Source organism: Chiloscyllium punctatum, chromosome 41, assembly GCF_047496795.1.
Source record: "Chiloscyllium punctatum isolate Juve2018m chromosome 41, sChiPun1.3, whole genome shotgun sequence".
In the NCBI taxonomy this organism is placed as follows: Eukaryota; Metazoa; Chordata; class Chondrichthyes; order Orectolobiformes; family Hemiscylliidae; genus Chiloscyllium; species Chiloscyllium punctatum.
The window spans coordinates 13,021,515-13,048,917 of NC_092779.1; the positions used below are offsets into that span (position 1 = coordinate 13,021,515).

Below are 27,403 nucleotides of genomic sequence, written 5' to 3' on the forward strand. Positions count from 1 at the left end.
TATCCAACAAATTTCGATTGAATATCTGAACGCATATCAGAAATGAACTTAAAGACAAAAAAAATTTCCAAGGTTTTCTTAAAAGAGTTTGATACATTCAGAAACGTTCTGATGATTTAAGCAAGTTGTAAACTCTGACATTGCATCAATTCACAAAACTTCTTTGTCTATGGAAGTGTTTTCACTTTTATTCATTGTTGGCCATGTGGTTGTAACTTGTAATGACAACACTTTTTGCCCTTGAGGAAGTGGTAGTGAGATGGCTTCTTGACAACCGTGTGGCTTGTTAAACCACATCTCAGAGGATCTAATGCAGAGGCAGTGGCCTTGCCCAGCAGCTGGAAAGTTGAGGTGAGGCCATCTTCACTCTCATGGGTGAGAGTGGCAGCTATTCTTCCGAAAATGTACTTAAACAAATCAGCTTGATATTTATGGCAATCTGGTAGTTACAAAATTGCAAACTGGTAATAGATTTTATTACACCAGATTTTTTTAAAAATTGAGTTTAAATGCCAAGTGGTATGATGGGATTTAAACATGTCCTTGTGTCATTGGTCTATTTCTCTGTATTACTAGTACCAATATACTCCTGTTGTGTAATAATATATTTGGAAAGGCAAGGAGTGACTAGGGATAGTCAACATGGCTTTGTGCGTGGGAAATCACAAACTTGATTGAGTTTTTTGAAGAAGTAACAAAGAGGATTGATGAGGGCAGAGGGGTACACATGATTTCATGGATTTCAGTAAGGCATTCAACAAGGTTCTCCATGGGAGATGGAATACAGGAAGAACCAGCCATTTGGATACAGAACTGCCTCAAAGGAAGAAGCCAGAGGGTGGTGGTTGAGGGTTGTTTTTCAGACAGAGGCCTGTGACCAGTGGAGTGCCACAAGGATCGGTGGTGGGTCTATTACTTTTCGTCATTTATATAAATGATTTGGATGTGAGCAGAAGAGGTATAGTTAGTAAGTTTGCAGATGACACCAAAATTGGAGGTGTAGTGGGCAGTGAAGAAGGTTACCTTGATCAGATGGGCCAATGGGCTGAGGAGTGGCAGATGGAGTTTAATTTAGATAAAAGCGAGGTGCTGCATTTTGGGAAAGCAAATCTTAACAGGATTTATACACTTAATAGTGAGGTTCTAAGGAGTGTTGCTGAACAAAGAGACCTTGGAGTGCAGGTTCATGGCTCCTTGAAAGTAGAGTTGCAGGTAGATAGGATAGTGAAGAAGGCACTTGGTATACTTTCATTTATTGGTCAGAGCATTTATTACAGGAGTTGAGAGGTCATGTTGGAGCTGTATAGGGCATTGGTTAAGTCACTTTTGGAATACCTCGTGCAATTCTGGTTTCCATCCTATCAGAAAGATGTTGTGAAACTTGAAAGGGTTCAGAAAAGACTTACAAGGATGTTGCCAGGGTTGGATGATTTGAGCTATAGGGAGAGGTTGAATAGGCTAGGGCTGTTTTCCCTAGAGTGTTGGAGGCCGAGGGGTGACCTCATAGAGGTTTATAAAATCATGAGGGGTATGGATAGGGTAAATAGACAAGGTCTTTTCCCTGGAGTGGGGGAGTCCAGAACTAGAGGGCATAGGTTTAGGGTGAGAGGGGAAAGATATATAAGAGACCTAAGGGGCAACTTTTTCATGTACAGGGTGGGTGTGTGTGTATGGAATGGGCTGCCAGGGGAAGTGGTAGAGAATAGTACAATTGCAACATTTAAAAGGCATCTGGATGGGTATATGAATAGGAAGGGTTTGGAGGGATATGGGCTGGGTGCTATCAGGTGGGACTAGATTGGGTTGGGATATTTGGTTGGTGTGGACGAGTTGGACCGAAGGATCTGTTTCCATGCTATACTATGCTATGCTATGACTCTACATTGAATCAAAATGAAAATGATGACGCCTTCAAAATTGATTCTGTTGTTTCAAAGACACAAACAATTCCCAAAATAGCGGAATCATTTACAGAGATTAATTTAGTGAAATATTACAAATACCAAAGTGAAATGAATATAAGGAGAAAGAAAGATTAATTAAATATCCAAAGTTATATACCTCTTTGGAACTTTTGAACCTGATTCACAAGGCTGCAAGAACAGAAGAGTTCAGAATACACTTAAATTAAACTTCAAATTTAAAGTTCAGAATAAGAGAGGTTAATAAGGTAGGATGAAAAGCCACAACAGGTAGATGCAATAAGTTATTAGCCATAAAGGCTATGGCCTTCTGGGAGTCCGAATACTCTGGTAGGTACATAACTAGAGGAACGAATTAAGTGAACATTCACGTCGTTGCTATGGACCAATTGTCTCACCAGATAGGAAAATTACTCAACATTTTTGTTGAATATAGTTAAGAAGACATATCTCGTCAGCACTTTATGAAACAAGTGATAATATGATAATTTCCACAGCTGAGGCAAAAACTTATATATATAACTTCAGTTTATATACATTCTTCAATCATTTGCCACTTGTTGTTTCCATACACATCTCTTAGCTGCATCTACCATAATGTGCAAGTAATAGTTCCTTACAAGTGATTGATTGAAATTAATGTAAATGAAAAGCGCACAAAAACATCTGCCCCCATTGTTGGATAAGAACGAGGTGTGAACACTGCCATAATCAAACAGGTGACAATCTCCTTCTCATTTGCCTTTGTCCTCTTTTTCAAACAGAGAGGTGCATCAAATATGCAGCCTTCAATTATTAAACAAATTAGCTTTGAGCATGACAGATGCGACAAAAGTGAACTGTTTATATTAACATAGAAAATGAGTGTTTGAATTCCTTTTATCACCTCTCCAGTATACTAATATATCTTTATATTCAAAAATCCAAATCTTCTTCAAATGTTTGCTGCCTACTAAATTTAATAGGTTGACATTTCCATTATTTTGAACTTTTAACAAATAGAGATCTTATAAACATTTAAGTTTTGATAATTCTGGATCGTTCTTCATTTATAAATAAGGTTTAATCGATACTAATAGTGAAGAAATGATTTCTCACTAACATCCGTGCTTTAAACTGGAACCCCAACAGATTCTTCTATTAGTTCAGCCATTTTAGTTATATTAAGGATCCAATAATATAAACAATTATTCAACTTGACAAACTGCCTGGTCCAGGATTTTTAATAAATTAGGTCTTTCTTTCAAAAAATATTCATTTTTAATCCACTGTAACCTCTAAATTACAGACACCAAAATGACTGATGTCAACTGTACTTTCCTTATAGATGTACTTATTTTTATAATGATCATTGCATGTATTGATGTATTTTTCCTGATAGTCTTGAAACATCAGGGATGATAATCAGAGCCTAAGCAGTTGCAACAATGCTAAAAACCACCCTCTGACTTAACAGTAGTTAGTTCATTTTTAACATCTAACTTAAAATTCCATTTCAAATCTGTTCCCATTTCTACTCATCAGACTACGACATAGGGTGACAGTGCAGTGGAAGGATGTACCAGTAAATTGCAGCATTTCAAAGGCAAATCTTAGAACAATTATATTTTGCATTTATATATTGTCTTTAATGTACTAAAATGTCACAAGACTATCCACAAGTGTGTTATCAAACAAACTTTGACACTGAGCCACACAAAGAAATATTAAAGCAGATGGTTAGAAGCTTGGACAGAGAGTTAGAGAAGGAATACCAGACTTTTGGGCTTTGGCAGCTCTTAAGCATGATTATGTGTGATGAAGCAATTAGAATAGATGTGCAAGAGGTAAAAGTTGGAGCAGCACAGAGATTTCAGAGGGTTCATAGAGCTGAAGGAGATTATCGAAACTGGGAGGAGATGTGATCGTGGAATGATTTGAAAACAAGGATGGAAATTTTTAAACTCAGGGTGCTGTTGTATTAGAAGCCACAGAGGTGAAAGTTGAATAAAACTTTGTGCATATAAGTTACAAGCAGCAGAGCGTGGTTTCAGTGGTTCTGTTGGCAACACTCTTACTTTGAGTCAGTTTAAGAAGTTCCAAGTTCAAGAATCCATTCAGGGACATAAATATGAAAATCAAGGCTGACACTCTAGTGCAGTACTGAGAGTGTGCTGACTTTTGAAACAGATGCTAAAGCAATGCTTTGACTACCTTCTCAGGTGGACGTGAAAGGACAGACACCATTTCAAAGTTCAGAAAATGGTCTTATGTCATCTTTAAGGCTGTGCTACCATTGTCTTGCATAGGTGAAGGGATGCCAACCATTTCGAAGAGCAGCAAGAGAATTATCTCTGAAGTCCTTGCCAATATTTATGCCTCAATCAAAGTCAAACAGATTATCTGGTTGTTGCTGGTTGTGGGAGCTTGCTGTGTGCCAAATATCAATCATATTTTATACATTACAACAGTGATTAAATTTCAAAAGGACTTCATTGGTTGCAAAATTTGACACGTCCTGTGAAGGATACTATATAACGGCAAGTTTTTGGAGAGCTGTAAGAATAGTCCAATACTGTTGACTGTCCCTTGATTCAAGAATAACATTAACTCGGGGTCATGAGTTTCTGCCATGGGTCTTCATGTGACTGAAGAGGCCGTTGATGAAGAATCACCAGACTCAAAACCTTAACTATGCTTTCCTCCCACAGATGCTGACAGACAAACTGAGTTTCTCCAGCAACTTATGTTTTGATTTCAGATTTCCAGCATCCATGGTAATTTGTTTTATTTATATTTTAAAAATTGTTTAGTTCCTCTACATATTCTTCATTCTCAATTCTCCTCTCCTTGGCTAATTTCTTCTTTTCACACAGCTAATAGGCTTGCAGAGCATTCAGTTCTCCTTTCCATTTCTTCACCAATTTCTTGGTCACTCTTTACTGGATTTTGCATTGCTCTAACTGGGCTTACCAATTTTCCTGGCGACTTCTGATTGGCCAGCATCTCTTGGCAGGCAGGTTGTTCTATTATATCCAGTTAACTACTTTAATTCAGTCAGATCTACCTAAATAGAGGTGGTGTGGAACTCTTTGCTGGTTCTCCAGCCAGCAATGAGACTCAAGAGACCAGAAGATGTAGGAGCAGAAGTACGCCATTCAACCCATTGACTCTGTTCCATCATTCAATGGCTGATCTGATAATTCTTAACTGCATTTTCCTGCCTTTCCCCCATAACACTTGATCCGTATCACCTCTATTAAATACCATCCAATGTTTGCAAACGCAACAGGAATCCTGAAGAAGGGCTCCTGCCCGAAACATCAATTTTCCTGCTCCTTGGATGCCGCCTGACCTGCTGTGCATTTCCAGCACCACTCTAATCTTGACTTTAACTCTCCTTCACCTACTTGAAATCAGGTGGGATAATAAGAAAACTTCAAAAAGAATGAAGTGATTTAATCCTCCAATCCTACTGGCTTTTCAACAAGTCCAAATATTAGCCTGCACATTTTTGCAATGTACAGATCCCTTTGTTAAGCTGAAAGTGTCTTGGTTAATTCATGTCAAATATTTTAGTCAGAGGCCTGAGCAGAGTTCGTGGTTTCTCCATTAAGTCAGAATTGTCAAGAAATAAATTGTGGGGCAGAGGAGGCCCTCAAAGTTGGGTTTTTCATATATTAGGCTTCCTATGGTACCAGGTAAGCTCTCCTGTCTGTGATCTTTCACTGCCACCCTCCATCCAGGTCGTATATCTAATTGTATTCATGAGAGACTCCAACTAAGTTATGGCAATGCTACCTGATTGCCAAGGACCACGCTCCTGGATGTGCTGCCTACTTTGGACCTTGCACAAATCATAACACCCCTCCCCACCTCTTTAACATGAATTTTCTTCTATAGGAAAGTCATTAAATCCTGCTATAAACTGGTAAAAATGACAAGTGTAAACTAGTCTTTTGGATCACAAACCTCCTTCATTATATCCTAAAGGACTGCTTCTGCATGATGCTAGAAGGCAAAGAAATTTGTCAAAATGCTCTATTCTGGTGAGTATTCCAATTCAAAGGTTGATATTAATCATCAGTATTTGCAGGATAACTGAAGCAATATTGTCTCCGTGAAAGAGCTATGAAATGTTGTTACTTTAACATGAGATGAAGATAAATTTACTTGTGCATGCAGAGACAGCAGGAGGAAAGAAATCAAAGCACTTAACTCTGCATAAAAATTGCATTCGAGTCACAAATCAAGTTTAAACAATATTTCTTTAAAGAGCACAGTGATCAAATAACTTTTCCCTAGGCGCGGTTGACAGGTGAAGATAAATGGAAAAAGATTGCTTTTGCCTGAACCTATGTTTGCACTATTTAACCTTTTGTATTGTTCTGGCAACAAATACAGTGAATAAAATGGTTTTGAACAGGCACTAACTGAGTATTGTGCCCTCACATGTAGAAGATGATCTGTTACATTACTTTTCAAAAGACAATCAGTGTTTCCCGTGGGTTTTTCTTTTGCTAAAGCAATTTACACTGTATATTCTTGCAGCATAGTCTCAGGAACACTTAGAAGTATGTTAGGTCAAGTTCAGAAGGCAATAGTTTGTGAAAAATTGTCTATTTTATATAGGGAAGCAGGTGGCTAAGAGAATGCTGTTAGGTAGTATCACACTGAGGGAATTAGAACATAAATTTTCAATCTGAGATCCAATGTGATTCACAAAGTCATCTGTGGATTGCTTCTGGGTCTGGTACACTATGTGTATCACAAGCAAGTGTGCCTAATGCTCTATCTTCTATATTTCTATGCATCTGTTGATTTACTGGTACATTATTTACGTTGTTGTGTTCTAATATAACCGGTATTTTTGGAATAACACCACTCCTTCCTTTGGATAGTAGACATATTCTTTGTGGTAAGGACATAGCATTCTGGAGATTGGATAAGTATTTGCAGAGAAATATGTGAAAACTACTGTTTCAAATAATAGCTGAAAATAAGAGATTTGATTTGCCTCATCTGAACTCTAAACCATTAATGCCTCAAAACAAAGCCTCAAATAATTATTGCTTAGAACGTATAAATAATAAGTTATTAATAAATTCTAGTTATAAATGTAAGAATTAGGAGCAGAAGCTTATCATATGGTCTCTTGAATTTGTTCCTTATTCAATCTTCTGTCTATACTCTACTTTTTTGCCTATTCCTCATCTTTGTACAAATTAAGATTTCAAATAAATGTTCTTGCTGTATGACTTAGTGATACTGCAATACGTAACTCAAGCTTGTGTTGTAGCATCTCATTTTGTTGACTGATATACATTGCATTTTATTACAACATTGTATACTGTTTGAATTATGTGATTTCCCTTTAAAATTGTGTTTTTCTTTACCAGTTTTCTCTACTCCCATCCAAAAGCACTAATATTTTGCTGGGTACAATTCCAAGGAGTCACTCACTCACTTGTACATCAAGTGACTATTATTAAAAATTGTTAAAAGAAACTAGAAATTAAAGCCTTGAGAACTAGGATGCAAGAAGCATAATTAAAAGAAGAGATGCTGTTTTATACAGCATGTGAAATAGGCTATCATTGACCTGGAGTTTCAACATTAACAGTTAATTGTCAATCTTCATTTTCAAACCAGACAAGTAGATTTTGATTGGTCAGGGTATTGCCATGGGATATAATGGACTTACATGCTTGCATAAAGCAGGGCTCCGCATATTTATATGTGTAGCTTCTAGCATGCATAAACACACCTAGTTTATCTTAAATTGGTTTCTGTTGTAATTCTGAGCAGAGTTCAGGTTATTTAATACATGATTCTCAAAAGCAGAATCACATCTAATGGTGTGTATGAGTTTTAGAAGTTTGCAAAAATGGACTATTTGAGAGCAAATGGCATAGTGTACGAAAGTGAAGAGATTGCAAAAACTTCATTAAAAAAGAATAGTTTGGAGTATTGAGGTATTTGGATAATTGAAGTATTGTGTCCACTTCTGAACATCATTTAATTAATAATATGAAATCTTTGGATAAGGTACTCTTCAAAATTTTCAAGATATTAAGTGCGACAGCTAAGATAGATTGACAGAAATTATTTCTACTGCTTGGGGAGTTTAGAACTCAGGGCTATAATATAAAAATGAGGGCCAGACTTTATGGGAACAAAATTAGGAACATTTCCACAGACAAAAGGCAGCAGGAGTTTTGAACTCTCTTATTAATTCCAGATCAAATGTTCATTTTAAAACAAATTGATAGATTTTTATTAAACAAAGGGAGGAGGGGAGATAATGAAGCAAATGGCCTGAAATCTTGTGCTCCTGGATGTGATGAACTCAGTGGCAAGTAGCATATTCATTTTGGCAGGATATTATTACCCAAATCCCACCACCCTCTCGCCTTCTGTTGTATTGTGCCCACGGCAGGAATGCTCATGGTCAATCTTTCCAGCCAGCCACCAACTGAGGCCCTTGGGTAGCCAATTATAAGAAATTTAAGGACCTCATCCCACCACTAGGATAACCCAGATAAAAGCAGGCTTACTATAATGCGGCATGCCCAACAAGTCAACTTCAACCTGTTATGAACATTGTGGCACCTTGGGGGTCCCTCCATCAAAGGGATTTAGTGTCTGATTCAGGGACTGGATATAGCAAAGGGACATATTCATTGAAAGCACACTACCACACAGCCGTTAGTTCTGAACTTTATGCTCCCTATGCCTGTGATTCCTAATTGCAGAACCAAAGGCACACTCCCCAAAATGACCACTGGCACCTCAACAAGATAGCTTACTCAGAAACAAAAATAGAGATTGCTGGAAAAGCTCAGTAGGTCTGGCAGCATCTGTGGAGAGAAATCAGAATTAACATTTTCGGTCGAGTCACCCTTTCTCAGAACTATTATCGAGATAGCTTACTGTGGCAATGGAATTCATTGCCATAGAAGGCTGTGGAGCCAGGACATTGAGTGCATTTAAGACTGAGATAGACAGGCTCTTGATTGTCAAAGGGAGAAAGTGGGAGAATGAGGTTGAGAAACGTATCAGTGATGATTGAATAGTGGAGCAGATCTGAAGGGTTGAATGACCTAACTCCTGATCCCATGTCTTATGATTTATGGTCTCATTGGTCATCTGTGATCTTGAATGTCCTTCAGGTACCTACCTGTTTGGACAGGACTTCCATTCCCAGGATCTTAATTCCAGGCAAAGGCTCACTGGCACCCAATTCTCATTACATTCAGTGGGACTTCCCTTAAAAAGTATCAGCTTGGGTTTCTTGCCAGGCCTCCTGCTAGCTGATGAGATTCCTGCTGTCTATAATGCTATGATCAATCATGAGAACCAAGCAGATTTTAGGAGCTCAATAATCCAAATCGACTGAAGTAAATGCAGCACTTGGACTGGTAAACCCAGTTGGTATCAGTTAAAACAGCACAGTTCACTGATGGAACCTTTCACCTATCTGGTTTGTTGGAATCATCAACTCATTGTGTAAAATCCTGCACAGCAGTAGGTGGGAGTGTCTCATTGCTCAGATCTTGTAGAGGATAAGGTTAACCAGGTTTCACATTCCAGTTTAGTAATCTCAGATGGTACTACTGTATACATGTCACATGAGGTTAGATTCTGATTTGCAGGTCATGTCTCTGCAGTCAAATAATCTCAAATATCTGTCTGGAATCAGACATAACAAATGCCGATTAGGTACAGTTCAACACTTGGAATGTGAAAACTTAATCCTAAGTCAATACCTGCAACAGAAAAGGTTGCGAAAAAAATCAGCAGCAATGTAATACTTATTTAATTTTTTTTGTCACTGGCAGTATGATTCTCTTGCTCAGCCATTATGATTGAGTGTAGAAATGAATAAACATTTCACTGAGTCAAATATAAAATATGCTACGATTGCTTTTGTGGTAACTAATTTCCAAGCACAGGTGGGGGGGGGGGGGGCGGTGGTGGTGACAGCAAAACAAAAGTGTAATAGAAACAACTGATAATATGGGTTATCTATTTTACAAAAGACGCTTTATCACAAAGGTTTCAATCTTTAAGGCATCTTTATTCAAGACAGCCCTTTGTTTAGCAATTTTAAAATTCGATTTCCAATATGCAATAATTAACCTGTTTTTAATAACTGAATTTCATCTTGACAGACACCTGTTACTTGTGGTATGGTTCTTGCTTTGCCTGCACAAGGACTATCAAATGTATGGTCTGTAGATCAGTTCTAGCTGCCTTACAGGGTGCAGTACTGAATCCTGGAATAGGGCGCAAATCATCCAAACTATTAAAACCAGAATTTTATATTTCATGCTGCAGCTGTTGGTTTGATAGCTGGTATCAGAATTCATGGTGGGGGTGGGGGTGGGGTGTGGCTGGTTACACAAGAGACGTTGTCCTAGGCCTCCATTGGGAGGTCAGAAGTGGGGATGATCACTGAAGTTTGCATAATGTTCAGCACCATTCACTATGTCTCAGATACTGAGAAAGTATATTACCATATGCAGTAGGACTTAGACAACATTTAAGCTTGGGTTGATAAGTGATTAGAAATATTTGCAGCACAAGTGCCAAACAATGACCATTGCCAAAAGGAGGGAATCCATATAATTATCATCATTGATATCCTCCAATATCAACATCTTTGAGTTGCCATTGACCAGAAACTGAACAGCCATATAAATTAAGTAGCTTAAAGAGCAAGTCAGAGGGTCGGAATTCTGCAGTCAATAATTCACCTCCTGTATGTCCAAAGCCTGTCCATAATCTATAGGATTGTGATTGAAAACTCTCCACTTACCTGGTTGGGTGCAGATCCAAGGACACTTAAGATGTTCAACACCATCCAAGACAAAGCAGCTTTCTTGATTGGAATCCAATTCTCCATGTTCAACATTCACTCTCTTCAGCTAAGCACAGCAGTTTCTGAGTGTACCATTTACAATATGCAGTGCAACAACTCACTCATGCTCCTCTGATAACACCTTTCAAACCTGTGATCACAATCACTTAGAAGGACAAGGGCAGCAGATGCATGGTTCCCCTCCAAGCCATTCGCTATCCTGACTAGAAATTATCACCATTCCTTCACTGCTGCTAGGTCAATATCCTGGAATTCCCTTCCTAATAGCATCATGGATATTCCTACACCCCAAGAATGATCAGGGTTCAAGAAACTGTTTCCCAACCTTCTCTTCAGGACAATAAGTGATGGATAGCCAACAATGGCCACATCTTTATGTTCTTTATAGGCCCAAAAATCAGGCAAAATATATTTTAATTCTAACTCAGTGTGTCCAAATTACTTGCTGAATGTGGGCAGATGCCTCGATGGTTGTCAGCTTAGCAATGTTTGATAGCCCCTTAGACTTTTGCAAAGTTTTTGTCATAAAACCATTTCCATTTCAAGTGGTCTTATAAAGATAGTTTGGAATTGGTGTGGGATATGCCCGATCCACTAGTACAGTTGCTTACAGCATGCAGAATGCTAATTTCCAGCTGTTGAGAGCTTGCATGGTTCTATTGAAAAGTTCAGATTGGTCAGACAGCAGAAAGTTAGGCCAGCAATCTGTCAAGGTCACTGAGCATTTCTTTCACCTGAGCTCTGGGAAGCACTTTTTACTGGTGGCCTTGAGCCTTTGGAGACTGCTGCTTCCAGCACTGAAGAACATAAGTGCACTATTTGGGTAGTAGAGTCCTTGAACTGTCAATTCAGACACCAAACAATTCTAAAGAACACTGGTGCACATCTGTGCAATTACTTTCTTCACTATTTATAAAATTTGTTAAATCCTGAATGATTTAATAATTTAAGGGCTAAAGGTCATCAATGTACTCTGGCATTCCAAAATATGTCAACACTTACATTATGCCTCAGTGTTATAAAAATAGTTGCCTTTGATAGAAAGAAAATAGAGTCGTCTGAAATGTGAATGCTAAGACATAGTGAAAACTTCAATATAAACACAATAAGACAAAGAGGTTCTTGAAACTGAAGGGAAAATGTCAGTATTTTGACCGTTTGATTAAAGCCAAAAAGCTATGAAGATTTCTTCAAGAGGGTAAAGTGATGGGCAGCAGAAAGGGTGGTGGACCTAGGCGTAGTTGGATGAGGAACATCACAGAACGGTCATGGATGAGTTTCAGTAGATGTATGAGGATGCAACATAGACAAGTGTGGGATACCACAGTAGCAGATCTCCTAGCAGTTTTCGCTACAAGAGGCAGCAGTAACTTAGGCATAATTTATTAAGTTCGCACTGCTGGCGTTTGTCAAATTTGAGTGCATATTGCCCATGATTTTCCGATCAGGAAATAGAAAACCATGGTATTGGCTTGCACACATTCCTGATGAAGAGCTCATGCTCAAAACATCGACTCTCCTGCTCCTTGGATACTGCCTGACTGGCTTTTCCGGTGCCCCATTTTTGACTCTGATTAAGCATTCAGTCTACAACAGTGATTGGTATAGTAGCAGGTGGCCATTAGCATTATTATTTTGATTTTAATGCTATATTAGGCTCATACACACCCTATCATACATCCAGAATATTTATCCATTGACAGAAACAACACAGAATTTGACATATGGGTCTTACTGAATACTAGGTGAACATCCTGATATAGTTTGGAAGTCTCCTCACCGCCATATCTTGTGCTGTTCCCATATCAACAATCACTTTGATCAACAATGGTAAAGAAAGCTTCAAAGCATACAGATAAAGCATTACAGTTCAATCTTATGTCTTCATTATAAAACTACTGTGTATGCTCACAATTGTTTATTTATCCACCAAAGAATACCAGCAATCACTCACATTCACTTAGGATCTTGCCTGCCTCATGACCACATGCACTACTGTGGCACTGAGCCATACATATCAACAAAGTTACAGAGCCAACCCTTGGTTAGTCATAAAACAGTTAATCTCAGCAAGGTAGGATTTATGGAATCAGCTTTTCCAGCTGTCTGGCCAGTTACACCATTGGAATAAATCTGGCAACTGCAAGCCTAAATTGGGGAGAAGATTAATCAGTCAAAATCAACCTTCCTAATCACTATCCAGAGATTGCCCCTTAAAGGCAAGGTGGAATGAGGGCAGGATCATTTTACCATGATATTCCTCAGTACTGGCTATTCTGCTGATATTCCCAGTTTTCCTAAGGATCTGTACTTTGTACTAGGAATGGCTGTGCTGATCTATGTATTTTCCTCTAGTCAATACCTGATAAGTATCTCACCATTCCCACTGCTATGCCTTGCACACTGATGAACAGATTCATGTAAGATCATAGGGCTGAATCGTTTTATTTGGATAAGCGCAAGTTATGTCAAGTTTTTTGGAGGCATTTGTACCATGAAGCCATGCAAGATTTCTACCTTATCTTACCAAATACACCTCATTTACTCTTATCCCACCCCTATGAAGTCTCTCATGCCAATTCGAGCCCCTTTAACAATACATCGTTCTCAGAACAACTCACCATTCACTAGATATCCAATCACAGTCAGAAGCTGAACATGTCAAAAAGAGAAAATGGCACTACAATTTTCTGACAGAAGGTCAAGGAGATGGTGCAACGTAAAGAAGTCTTCTTCCCAGGGGATGTGCAGAGGAGGCCATGCCACTGGAACCTGGCAGCTTGGTCTGAGGTCACCACCTGCGCAGCGTCATCTCCATGGTCGGGAGGAATGGCCAGCTGTGCTGTAGTAAGATCAATGACCTTCTTCCCTCTACCAGGGTAGGTGTCATACTCTTTACACATATCTCACATTCACTCATTTCCACTACCATATCCATCTCTCACCAAAGCCCATGCTTGACTACCTTTGTTATTGCCTGCAACATCTTCCCTCAGTTGCTTTTATTCTCCTCCAACCTCCAACACTTTATCCCTTCATGCCTCTATACTGGCTCTTCGCTCATTGATACACCTCACCATCTTTTGACCACTTGCACCAGCACTAATAGTTATTCCACCCACTTTCAGCTCACCCAATCCCTTTCTATCACCAACTTGAAGAGAAGACAACCTACAATGGAGAAGCAAGGGCCCAGACAGGTGGAGGAGTGTCCAACATTCAACTCCTCAGCCCGATGGTGGGAGATGGGGGAGGGTGGTGGGAGAGGTCCTTGCAGAAGAAGATGAAAACCACTACTGCAGGGATGCTAAAACATCTATATCCCACCAAGTGATAAATATCACCCTTAATTCCACACCAATTTTCACATTAACTCCACTGGCAGTATCATTGCACATCACTTCTATTCACTGCCTGAGATGCCTTCTCTCTCCCTTTGTCTTGTAGACAAAGTCCACTGCTGACAATTCCACCACATCCTCAATAAGAAGGAGAATAAAGTGATGCTAAAGAAAGCATCAGTAAAGCTGACTCCTGTGCCCCCATGAGCTCAGAAACTGACACCTCAGTGGGAACATTTGCTTTAGAAAATTTGGAGTACAATTTGGTGTGCACCGCACAGTGACAGCTCTGCACGTAACCAAGGAAGAAATGTCCCAGATTGCTGGCACTTGGAGAACTGAAAACCAGACACTTGCTCAGCTCTAGGCAAGAGAAGACCTGGTGCATCAGCAATCAGATACTTTGTCAGAATGCACATGGAGGAACAGGAGTGGCAGAAAGGATTGTGATAGATAGTGCCCCACATTGCAGTACAGCAACTCCTGTGGTCATCTGGCTGCCTACATGGACAGCCAGGTCCAGTACCCTCAGGACCCTGCTGAATATGCACTCCATTACCCCAACCAATGGCTTTTGGAACTGGGCACTTCGGCAAAGAAGAAACCACACTTCAGAAGTCTCCCCTCAGGATATCACCCCTGAGTAACTCCCGCCCCGGGGTGCCTGACCAAGCTTATCTGTCTAACTGTCAGGGAGTCACCCTCTACTGTGGCTTAATAAAGAGTAAATACATTTTGATGTAGTGGGAAGGAGAGAAAGAAAAAAACCTATTGAGGATGCTTTGGTGCCACAGGTGACAATGCAATGTACATGAATTCTCATGGCTGTATAAATTTTGCTGTTTTGACTGAGAATCTGTGTGCTTGAGCTGCTCTGCAGCCCCAAATGTGTCAGCATATTGGGCCAATTTTGGGTTCAACCTCAAGAGGTGGTAAAACATTCTCTGCTCAATGCTCTTTACTTGAAGTAGGATCAATGGGGTCTTCTTGTAGTCCCAGCAGGATCTTCCCCTAGTTCAGATTGGTCAGCATCTCCATAGGGTGGGACCTTCTATTATTTGAGCGACATAAGTCACACTTTCACCACATTAGCCCATGTGTGGTGTGTTATGTCTGTGGAGCAGGCTTCTTCCAGGCCTGTGGCTAGACACCAACTTTCCATCGGGGATGCGTGGTGGGTGTGAGTACTTATAATTTCATGGCATATGCATGTGTAGTCCAAGCTTAGTGTGCATTCTTGCAAAAATGGTAAGCTAAAAAGCTAAGAATACGTTTGATGGGTGTGAGTGGTTGCTTCCTGAATGGTAGAAGAAAGACACTTATATTTATATAGCACACTTCAACCTTAGGACATTCCAAGGCCAATGAAGTATTCTAGAAGTGTAGTCACTGTTGTAATACAAGAAGTGTGAGAACTAATTTATGCCTGTGATTTTTAGTATTCAATGGAGAGAATAGATTAGGCCTTCCTTTAACATGCCAACTGAAGGACAGCACCTCCCTCCATACTGGAGTATAATATCACTACAGATATTTTCACTTAAATCCTAATGTGGAATTCAAACACTCAACCTTCTGACTCCATGACATTAATGGCTATCAACCGAGCCACAGCTGGAAACTAAATCATGCTGCATCCTTGTTAAGTAAATATACACGTGAGCTCCATTTATAAGTATGCAAGACATTTTCTATAATAATTAGTGCATGTGACAAAACAATGTTGCCACTGCCATACATGCAGCTAGTCAGCAATTCTATAGAACACGACTGCACAGTTTAGTCCAATCACTAACCCATTTAAAATAAATTATGTAAAAAGAAGCAGACAGAAAATATTAAGTGCCATGTGAAACACTGCCTCCAGGAGGGAGAAGAAAGATGTGAAACTCTTAGCCGTCATTTCTCTGACAAAGACCTGTCCATTTATTTAATTAAAAATGTAATAACTCACCAGAGTACAAACTGGAAAATCATCACAAGTATTGATCCATGAGAACTGGAAATAATCTGCAACATGTCCAGAAGCAAGTTGGTTTACACACTCTCCACATCATTCATAATGTGAGCATTAAACTTAAAAATCCGTTTTCAAATTACGAGTAATCAAATCACCCAGGAACAGTGTTTAGCATGGCAGGTTTGGTTTAATACTAGCACACGACACAGTAAAACACATTCTTACATTTCCTAATAGATTTTCTGCACAGCACATGTCATCTATGACATATACATAAAATGTAAAATATCCTGAACTGATGACACAATGACAAGTCTGAATAATTAATCTGAAAGATTTGTTTATATAGTACTTACATCTTAAATCACCAGCTTGCAGATTGCAGAGTTTCCTTTAATCTGAAACCATTACTGCAGTATAGTTTGCTTAAAAAATTATACTGTAAAAATCTGACTTGATAAGCCTTTTACATAGGACATGAATGCCTATGGGGAAAAGCTTATTCCATACTCATTTGTATTCAGGCTCCATACAGACCTGCAGTATCCCTTTTACAATGATGTACTTGCTAACTTAAGGTCAATATTATAAATTCAAAATTGACTACTGCACCTTGCTATAACTGGGAGTATGGGCTGAATGAGAAACCAGATGAGTCAATAAAGAGTTCTAAAATGTAAATGATTTGATTATTAAAAACATACAAGGTATCAAGTTACATCACTGCAGTAATAAAACTACACAGAATAGATTTAGAAATTACAATTGTAGCTTCTTGTATACTTGACAGGAATTATACTTTTTAGCCAAAAACTGGGGGCATTTGTTTTTAAATTATTTATTTTCAAGCAGTTTTACATTCCTCACATATTTGTGAAAAACAGACATGGCACAGAAGGTTTTACTCTTGCATTCATCAGGACAGGCACAAGAATGAAAATTTTCAAAGGGAACATCTATACTGCATAAAGTAAGGGTACCAGTTGGTTGGAAGGTCAAATCTGATTGGTTAAGACATTACCATGGAGAATGCACTAGGTAGTTATTGCCCCCAGGCTTTTGTTTAATTCCCCAAATGTGTAAAGTAATGTCAGATATGTTCCTTTTCTTATAAAGGACTGGTCCTTGCATTTGAAGATATAAAGCTTCTAATTTCTGAGCTGCAGGAGAAGTCCAACTGATAATCTAAAATTATTCGATTGTAAAATTCTTAGCACATTTGAGGTTTTTCAACAATTCCTGTCTATTCCTTACAGGATAACTTGACATGTCTCATTCGAGGTTTCTTAAAGTGAACAATTTACGTTACGGTACAGAAATAGGCAATTTGGTTCAACCATTCATGCCATGGTTATTGCTCCATATCTAAGCCAGTAGAAGTTAACCCAGAATTGAATTTTAAACCCAACATCCTCTCCATCACAGAGATCACCTACCAATACGATACCTACTGTTCAATATTGCTTGACTTCAGTCCACCTGAACTCCTACTCTTCTGAAATCCTCATAGTGTGACTTTGCCATTTGGATTAGTTGACTTTCCACCCTGTTTTCTTCACAAATTTCAACATTATGGAAAACAATCTCTAAGTTCTATAACCCATTAATTGGGGCTTTGTTAAGAAACCCTGCATCCTCATCCTCATTTCATGTTTTCTCCTACTTTTCTGAAAAACTCTCACCCAAAATTCACTGTTCATCTGTATCTGGTCTGCTGTACATCATCCTTCCCACTATCTCTTCATTTTTTCCCACTGTTGGCAATATCATTCTCAGTTGCTTTAGTCCCAGTCTTTGGAATCCCTTTCCTAAACATCTTCAAATGTCTTTTCAACTTAAAACATTTTTGTCCAAGTCCTTGCAGCCTCTTAACTTCTCCTCAGCAAGTTTGGAATATGTCTCAGTTGTCCTTTTCTGAAAAATACTTTGGGGCTATTTTTATCTTAAAGGCATTATGTGGGTGTAACTTCTTGTCCCATCAGTGTGATACATCTGAAAATCCGCTCTATTATTTCTCCTTTTCTTTAGTAAGTTAACCCTTGCTAATTGTAGGTACTTACTAATTTACATCCCTCTGGAATGTAAATTAGGCACTTTGGATAATGATGAATACCATGGCATAGGATGATAGAACATATTTCAGCATCAGAAGTATTGTTAGTATTGAAGCAAAACTCAGTTCTGAGGAAAGATCATGTGACCCGAAACATTATCTCTAATTTCTCTTCACCACTGCTGCCAGACCTGCTGAGCTTATCTAGCAATTCTGTTTTTGTCTTTGAATAAAAATGACTTGGCGTCATAACATGTCTGAATTATAAATAACAAGACTGTTGAGAGGTGGAAGAAGAGGAAATATTTCTGGATTAACCTATAATTATAAACTCAGTGCCATGTAAATTCATTTTGTGAATCATGATGGTGGAATAGACATTCCACCAAGAAACCTAACAAATTTTTAATCTGTAATAAATGTAAAGTATTATGCTAATTTGTTTCAAAATTCATGAAACCTCAGTTACCATTTTCCTGCACAATGGCTTTGATTTAGTGTGGCTTGTAACACGTTCAAATCAGAAAGAGTCAAGAAGTTGCAGACTTTGTTTATTTCATTCACCATCAACCCCCAAGTTATGGCAAAATCCTGAAGTCTGCTTGCATTATAAAGTAAATCTCAACTTCATAATATGCATCTAACCCACTCCTAAATGTCCCAAATAAGTAACATTTGTTTTCTGTAATAGATTGAGCTGCTAAATCTGCTATTGATGTGAGTAGCAAACTGTATTTATAATACATGTAGGCCAGTATATTTCTTGCTCCATTTTTTCTGAAAAGCATGGAAGAACCTTATCAGGCCAAACTATTTTTATTACAAAGCTTTCATTAAAGCAGTTTTTGTCGAGTGAACTATTTTAAGTATGACATGGACCAATGGGAAACGTTAAACCTTAATATAGTTAGAACCATTATGTTTATCCTGAGCTTGTAAATAATGTTGTGCATCTTTAAATCCTTGTAATCTGCAAAGTCCAGGTAAGAGTTTCTTATAATTTTGCATCTCTGATATGAAGATGCTCAACAGCTGTGTGGAAATGCACAGGATCAACAATAATTACTGCCTTGCCTAGGTACTCACCTTGGTTACTTACTATTTTCCATATTAAAAAAATATGGAAGGCATGTTAATAATGAATTATTATTACTTATTATACCTGTGCTCCCAGTAACTATGGCACACAAGTTATGGAGACATTGATATGACAATGAAACAACTAAGATTTGACATAACTGTACAAGTTCAAATGTGGACCACTTAATACTCAATGCAGAAACCCACAAGTTAATGTCTGTGACAAATTATCACATCCCCTAGTAACAGGTAAATATTTCAATCTGTCGTGTTACAATAAGGAACATTCCATTCACGTCTTCCTTTTAACATCCTCAGTCAAACTTGGCAGCCTTCAACTGTAGATTGTTTCAGTCAATGTTCTCCCATGGTGTGGATTCTGTCAGTCAGTTTACTTCATACATAACAGGGGCAATAACCTTCACTGCCCGATAAGAAAGCAAGTCTTTCAAAGGGAGGGTAGTGTACGTTTTTTTGACAAAATATAATGTATGCTGCATGCGCTGTTCTTCATGCATTCTAAATACTTGCAGTAAGTGCATGGTTCTGTGCCAAGTTTTATTTGACCGTGATAATGATCATTTCCACAGTACACTCATTACTACTACCATACAGATTTTTGGGTTTAATAGTTTACAGCAACTTTATTTCCCACAATCAGAAAAGCTCATTCTCATTTCTGTTAAAAACCTCCTCCAGAGACTGAACTAAACAATTGGCTGTCCATCAGCTGTGAGACATAAGTATCAGCAAGATGAAGACTGCTTTTCATACTGTAGTCAAGTTCGTTAAGACATCATTAATGTCCCATTCTGCAGCAACTTACACACATAAGAATCTGTGAAACAGAAATGCCATTCACCCAGTCAAGATCTCTATTACGCACACTAATGAGGCAGAGAACAAGCACAAACCTAGTCTCATTCTCCTGGGGCTGTGCACTAAATGCAGACAACATAGAGGATGGTATTAGAACTATCTTTCTTTTCAGGAAAGAGAGTAGAATATAATCCAGGTCTCCAGTGTTTTCACAGATTTCATTGTTATCGATCAAAATGCTGTTGTTTGCTTTTAGCTGTGTGCTCCTAAAATGCCATACACATACAAATACTGCTCCGGGTGTGTATGCCAAGAATGCACAATAACTGGGTCTGAACTTATGGTGTGTAATTTTTTAAAATGCTTTTAATCTTTGGACTGAATAACTTCATAAAATCTATTGTTACTGTACAGAAGGTGGCCATTGACTGGTCAGGTCTGTGCGGACTTTCTGCAAGAGCTACTAAACATGTCCCACGGCCCCAACATTACCTCACAACCCTGTAAATCTTTTCTCTTCAAATAATTATCAATTCCTTTTGAAAGTCATAATTCAACCTGCCTTCACCACATTCTAAGGTAGCTAGAATTACAGATCCTAATCACTCAATGTGTAACTTTTCCTGTTACCTTTGGTTCTCCTGTCAATCACCTTAAACTTACATTCTCTTGCTTTCATACCTTTCACGAATGGGAACAATTTCTCTTTATCTATTCTGTTCTGACCCTTCTTGATTTTAACACCTCTATCAATCTCTTGTGAAACTTCTATTCTTGAAGAACTCCAGCTTTGCCAATGTCTCTACATGCTGGAAGTGTCATCTCAGGATCTATTCTCATAAGTCTTTTCTGCACCCTCCCCAATTCCAGAGATTAAGTTATTAATATTTAAAATAATCAACTAAAAGCTGTTTTCTAAATTATTGCACCAATTTCACTAAACTCTTTTAATAACTGGTGTAAAGTTGCATGCACAGATAATTGGCATTTCACACCAGAAGCTACAAATGTATAATTACAATAGAAGCTTTATGTTGTTTTATACAAATCAAGCCTTTATTGTAAAACTTACATGAATACAATACCTTGAATTTAAACTGTTGTTTAAATTCATTCTTGCCTTTGTTCCTCCTCTCTATACAGGTTTCATCTCTCTATACTTCTCTGAGAACTCAGCATTTTTATACACACCCATTCTCTTCACCCAACTACTGCAACCACATTTTCAATGTCAAAACTTTCCCTAAGTAGCTCCGCCTCACCACTTTCACCCACTGTTTTCATAAAATCATCCACTTTGAAGATGCGGTTATAGATGCTTTGGTTGACCATTCATTTATGTCCATTACACCTTATCATATTTGAAGTACATTTTTCTGCATTCATTTCGGTCTTCTCCAATAGGACTTTTTTTTGGCTGCTGCAACATCCCACTTTGCAGGTAACTGTAGTGCTGTACAGAATCTGTTTGATATCTTAGAAATCCATGGGAGCACTTCGTCCAAAAACAACAGCTGGATTTTGGGGATCCAATGTTCAATAAAGAACCATAACGGTTGACAATAGTAAATGAAAATTTACCTGTCTATTACTTTGCAGTAAATCAGGACTTACATCTTGCCAGCGCCCTCTCTTCCTCACCTGAATGCGCTGACTTCTTGCTTGGGCGAGCATTCACACGTGCAGACACTCACCAGTAACTTTCGAAGGTCAGCATTACAATTGGATCAGCTTTGACACAGAATCATACAAAATAGGAACAGGCATAGGGCACTCAGCCGTTCAAGTTGGCTCCACCATTCAATATAATCATGGATGATCATCCAACTCAGTACCCTGTTCCTACTTTCTCCCCATACCCACTGATCTCTTTTAGCCCTAAGAACTACATGCACCTCCTTCTTGAAAACTTTCACTATTTAGACCATTAGCACTTTCTATAGGAGAGAATATAGGAGATGCATCAATGCATCATCCTCAAAATTCACTCTCCCACCCGTCTTTCAGTCATTTCCAAATTTGGAGATATTACATTTAATTTCCCTTGACTAAACCATTAATATATACTGTGAATAGCTGGGGTCCAAGTACTGATCCTTGCGGTAAACCACTAGTCACTGGCTACCACTCATAAAATGAACCGTTTATTCTGACTCTTTGTAACCTGTCTACCAGCTAGTTCTCTATCGAGATCAGTACATTAGCCCTCCTATCCCATGCATTTTAATATTACATGCTAATCTCTTATGTGGGACCTTCTTGAACACCTTCTGAAAGTCTAAGTAACCACATCCACTGATTCCTCCTCATCAACTCCACTTGCTACATCCTCAAAAACTTTCAATCAACTTATGAAGCACGATTTTCCTTTCATGAATCCATTCTGACTCTGTCCAATCTTATCACTGGATTAGTGGTGCTGGAAGAGCACAGCAGTTCAGGCAGCATCCAACGAGCAGCGAAATCGACGTTTCGGGCAAAAGCCCTTCATCAGGAATAAAGGCAGTGAGCCTGAAGCATGGAGAGATAAGCTAGAAGAAGGTGGGGGTGGGGAGAGAGTAGCATAGAGTACAATGGGTGAGTGGGGGAGGGGGATGAAGGTGATAGGTCAAGGAGGAGAGGGTGGAGTGGATAGGTGGAAAAGAAGATAGGCAGGTTCGACAAGTCCGGACCAGTCAAGGAGAGTGTGCTGAGCTGGAAGTTTGAAACTAGGATGAGGTGGGGAAAGGGGAAATGAGGAAGCTGTTGAAGTCCACATTGATGCCCTGGGGTTGAAGTGTTCCGAGGCGGAAGATGAGGTGTTCTTCCTCCAGGCGTCTGGTGGTGAGGGAGCGGCGGTGAAGGAGGCCCAGGACCTCCATGTCCTCGGCAGAGTGGGAGGGGGAGTTGAAATGTTGGGCCACGGGGCGGTTTGGTTGATTGGTGCAGGTGTCTCGGAGATGTTCCCTAAAGCGCTCTGCTAAGAGGCGCCCAGTCTCCCCAATGTAGAGGAGATCACATCGGGAGCAACGGATACAATAAATGATATTAGTGGAAATCTTATCACTGTTTCCCAAGTGCTTTGCTATAAAATTATTTATAATGAATTCAACAATTTTCCCAGCACCAATGTCGATAAGTTCCAGTTTTCTATTTACCTCCTTTTTTAAAATAATGGAGTTACATTAGCAATCATCCAAGCCATAAGAACTGTTCCAGAGTCTGCAGAATCTTGCAAGACGATTCATTTGCTCTCCAACATTTTTGACACATTATTTATGCCTTGCTTTGTGAGGACAGAAACAAAATATGTATTTCTTGGCTAGTGATCTCTTTAATTCCCATTATAACATTCCCTGTCTCTGACTGTAAGGGACCTACATTTGTCTTCACTGAACTTATTCTCTTCACATACCTATATTAGTTTTTACAATCAGTTTGTACATTCCCCACAAGATTACTCTCGTACTCTATATTCTCCTGTTAATCAATCCACTTATCCTCCTTTGCTGAAACCTAAACTGCTCACAATCATCCAGTCTGCTGCTCTTTTGGCCAATTTGTATGTCCCTCCCTTGGATTGAATACGATCCCTACTTTCCCATGTTAGCCATGGCTGGGCCATCTTCCCCATTTTATTGTTGTGCCAGACAAGAATGAACAATTGTTGCAGTTCTTTCAGACATTCTTTTAAATGCCTACCATTGCCTATTCACTGTCAATCCTTTAAGTAACACTCCCCAATTTATCATAAACAACTCATGTCTCATACCAACATTCTTCTAAACACAGTAGCCCAGTCTCAGAATCAACTATGTCACTCACTGTCTTAATGAAGAATTCTATCGTCACTCATCCCCAAGGAACCTTACACAGCTAGATTGCCCACTATCCATTTCTCATTACACAGTACCCCAGTCTAGGATGGTCTCAGTGTATTGATCCAGAAAACTATCTCGTATCCATTTCAGGAATCCCTCCTCTACAGTATTTTTACTGATTTAATTTGCCTGATCTATATGCAGATTAAAGTAGCCTATAATTAAAGCTATACCTTTACTGCTTGACAGCAGGTGCTGCCATGCAAATCAAACAAAAGGTTCTTAAACTCTTCCACCAGGAGAGATTTGATAACACCAGCAATTCTCTCTATCTCTCCTTTATCGGTTAATTCAATGGCCATATTGTCACATTTGAGGCACTGGTGAGATTTTGGCATAGGGTTGAGATCAACCATGGATCATTTTTCTGTATAATTTAGCTTCTGGTTGAATACGGTGGATGAGCACCATTAATGTACAATCCATTTTTATACACAATGATACCTACACTGTAAATATTCTTTGAAGCCTTCAAGGCAGAGCGTCATTTACAGAAATTTGCAAAACAATAACTCACTCCAGCCTTTATTCCTCAAATTAAGCCTTCAATTGAATGATGACACAAACTTATTTTTTAACTCAACACTTTGTTCAATTTGCCAGTACAGGGCATACGTTGATTTGATCTGAGAATGCTTTACAGAGCTTCCTATCAATAGCGGAGATACGAATGATCCTATGTCACAAAATGGCCAATTTATTCTACACGCACTTAGCTTGTGTGCTGGAAATGAATATCCTCATTAAAGTATTAGTCTTTAGCTCACACTATGAGACATTCATTTTACAATTTTTTTCTTTTCACTGTAGTAATGTAGTAATTGTATAGAAATTCCCAATTTATTTGAAAAGTTTGAAAACTTCATTCTGTAGATTTGACAAAACATCTTCAACCCCAGGGTTTCTATTTCTAACTATTTTTCAGTATACCTATTGAAAGAAAATATGTGGGTGCTGGTCTATATTGAGCTGAATTGTGATACCATGCAGTTAAGACTCAGACATGAAGAGCTGCAACTTGGCTGAGGTGCCAGAGGACATGTGAAATTACTCCAGCAACAGCAATTGCCTTCAGGAATGGAGAAGTTACAAAGTTCACAAAAAAATGAGTTAACTCACTGTCAGATTCTCCCCTATCAAGCAAATTTGAAGTTTCAATATAACTGCAACAAAATTCAACTTTGCATAAACTCTGAGTGTCAAGAAGAAAGAAATTGTTATATTGATGCCTTCTCTCCAGGGACAAAACATGAATAATTGCCATGACATGAAGATTTAAAATGAACTTATTTGAATTTATTTGCCAGCTCCCTCTGAATAAGCTGTGCTCTGCTGTGTTACCAGATTGGTTGATGCCTACAATTTCTTTTCTGTCACTTTCTTCTTTCTCTCCTCATCCATTTTTCCCCCATTCTCTCTCTTTATTGCTTTTTTTGCCTAATTTGACTCAAATGCACCTTGGTTCTTTCTCAATCCTTAAACAAAATGGTCATGACAACAGCGCTTTCACACCATGGCTCACCGACATCTTAGATGCTCCATAGTCGTAGGAGCGTTGTTATCAGCATGTTACGATGCAAAATTATCCATGGCTGAAAGATGCAGGGCAAAAGTATAATTATTCGGGCATGATATGGATGCTTTGCTCTAACTATCTCTGGCCCACTATGTTATACTCCCTGCTTCATTCATGGTAAAGTACTCCATGGCCCTGTTCCTGTGAAAAATATTCGTCTAACTTTGCCTTTGGTCTTCTAACGATAATTTTTGGTCTATTCACATTTGTTACCGATTAGAAAAACTCTTTCATCACACTCAAAATCCTGAATAATTTCAGAAACATCTGTTAAATATTGGATGTTTCCACAAGCCAGGCCAAAAGTGGTTAAATGATGATAAGGTGGTTTCTGTGGACTAAAGAGGAGTGGATTGCATTTAATGACTAAAAAAAAAGAAAAAAAAACTCATCATACTTGGTACTCACCAAAATAACCTGGAAAAGAATGGGCACAACTTGGCAGTCTTCAATTAATCTGGAAACATACATAATTAGCATCATATAATTAGAACACAGGCACGTTTTCACTTTCATTAAAAGATACAAAACTGATCTTGCTATTGATACATAAATGAATGGCTCAGTGTGAATGGCTATGCAACAAATATCGATAGGTGAGTGACCCACAACACTGACCCCTGACTAATGCAGTTGGTAATTTAGTCTTTGTATACCTCATAAACATGGACAACGTTACAGTTTATTGAAAATGACTCACTGCTTATTCCATTGATCAAAGCTAGAAATTCAAAATACGGTTGAAAACTTTACAAGACATGGAAGTAAACAATAATAGAACGAATAAAAGGTCATGAATTGTGAATCAGGTAAAATCCAAATGCTGGACTTTTTAGCATTTTTACAAAAAGTGTGTTGATTTAAAAAAAGAAATGTGCAACAAACTTCATCTACCAACATCATCAAAAAAAATCCACAAAGTAACATTTTCTATTCTTCAAAAGAATTGCATTAGCTTTAAGATTCTTTGGAACGTCCAGAGTTTGTGAAAAGATTTTACATGTTTGCAAGTACATGTTTTGTTCATAAGGTAGAGTTTTGGAAGGTCCAATTTTCCAAGCACTATTTTAACTTGCAATTTACCACCCATTCATTTAGGGAGATGATAAAAAAACCTCTATTTAAAGAATTGGTAAGCCATAATTGCACTCATGAAAGAACCAGATGCCAAATAACCTAGCTTATATTTATGTTATAGGAGATGATTTTAGCCTTCCCTTTCTGAAAAGTGCTGATTCATTTAGGTCACTGGCCATGATCCAGTTTCCCCTTCATCTGGCTGTTTCATGATAGTCAATAGTATAAGCTATCAGCCTGTGGGGGTTTCAGCAAGGATAAGAGAGGCAATTGCCTAGTGGTATTACCACTAGATTATAGTATTAGAGATCCAGCTAACGTCCTGACGATCTAGATTTGAAACCTCCTATGGCAAATGATGGAATTTGAATTCAATAAAAATCTGGAATAAAGAGTCTAGGGTAATCATGAAATGATTATTGGAAAAACCCATTTGGTTTATGAATGCTTTAGAGAAGGAAATGGCTGTCCTTTCCTGGTCTGCCCTACATGTGGCTGCAGACCCTCAGCAATGTGCCTGACTCTTTACTGTCTTCTGGGCAACATATGCTGGCCTACATCTTGTGAATTAATACATTTAAAAAAGGTAAGATATTTAGCAGATCAGGAATCTATGGTTAAGTTTCATACTTGTTAGCCTGTAAACAGTGGGTGAAGGGAGAAGAGAGACTTGCATTTCTGTCAAAGTGAAGAATTCTTGATCTTCAGAGTTCCCTGCTTAGTTAATTCTCATTTTTATTTTGTTTTTCCATTTGCCACTTTGCTAGCTTTAGCTCAGCTAAAAAACAAATTTCTAAAAATAGACTTTTATTTCAGCTTTCCATATTTCATTCGTGGAGGTACAATCTGTCA

General features: G+C 38.5%; 1 protein-coding gene across 5 annotated transcripts in view; it reads right to left on the reverse strand.

Annotated features, from left to right (window-relative positions):
* The window catches only part of ulk4 (unc-51 like kinase 4), a 495,283-nt gene that overhangs the window by 161,577 nt on the left and 306,303 nt on the right, over positions 1-27,403 (reverse strand). For all 5 annotated transcript variants that reach the window (XM_072560398.1, XM_072560394.1, XM_072560397.1 and 2 more), the window contains one exon: positions 25,883-25,931. In XM_072560398.1, the coding sequence (XP_072416499.1) occupies positions 25,883-25,931 (49 nt within the window). The remainder of the gene's footprint in view (positions 1-25,882; positions 25,932-27,403) is intronic.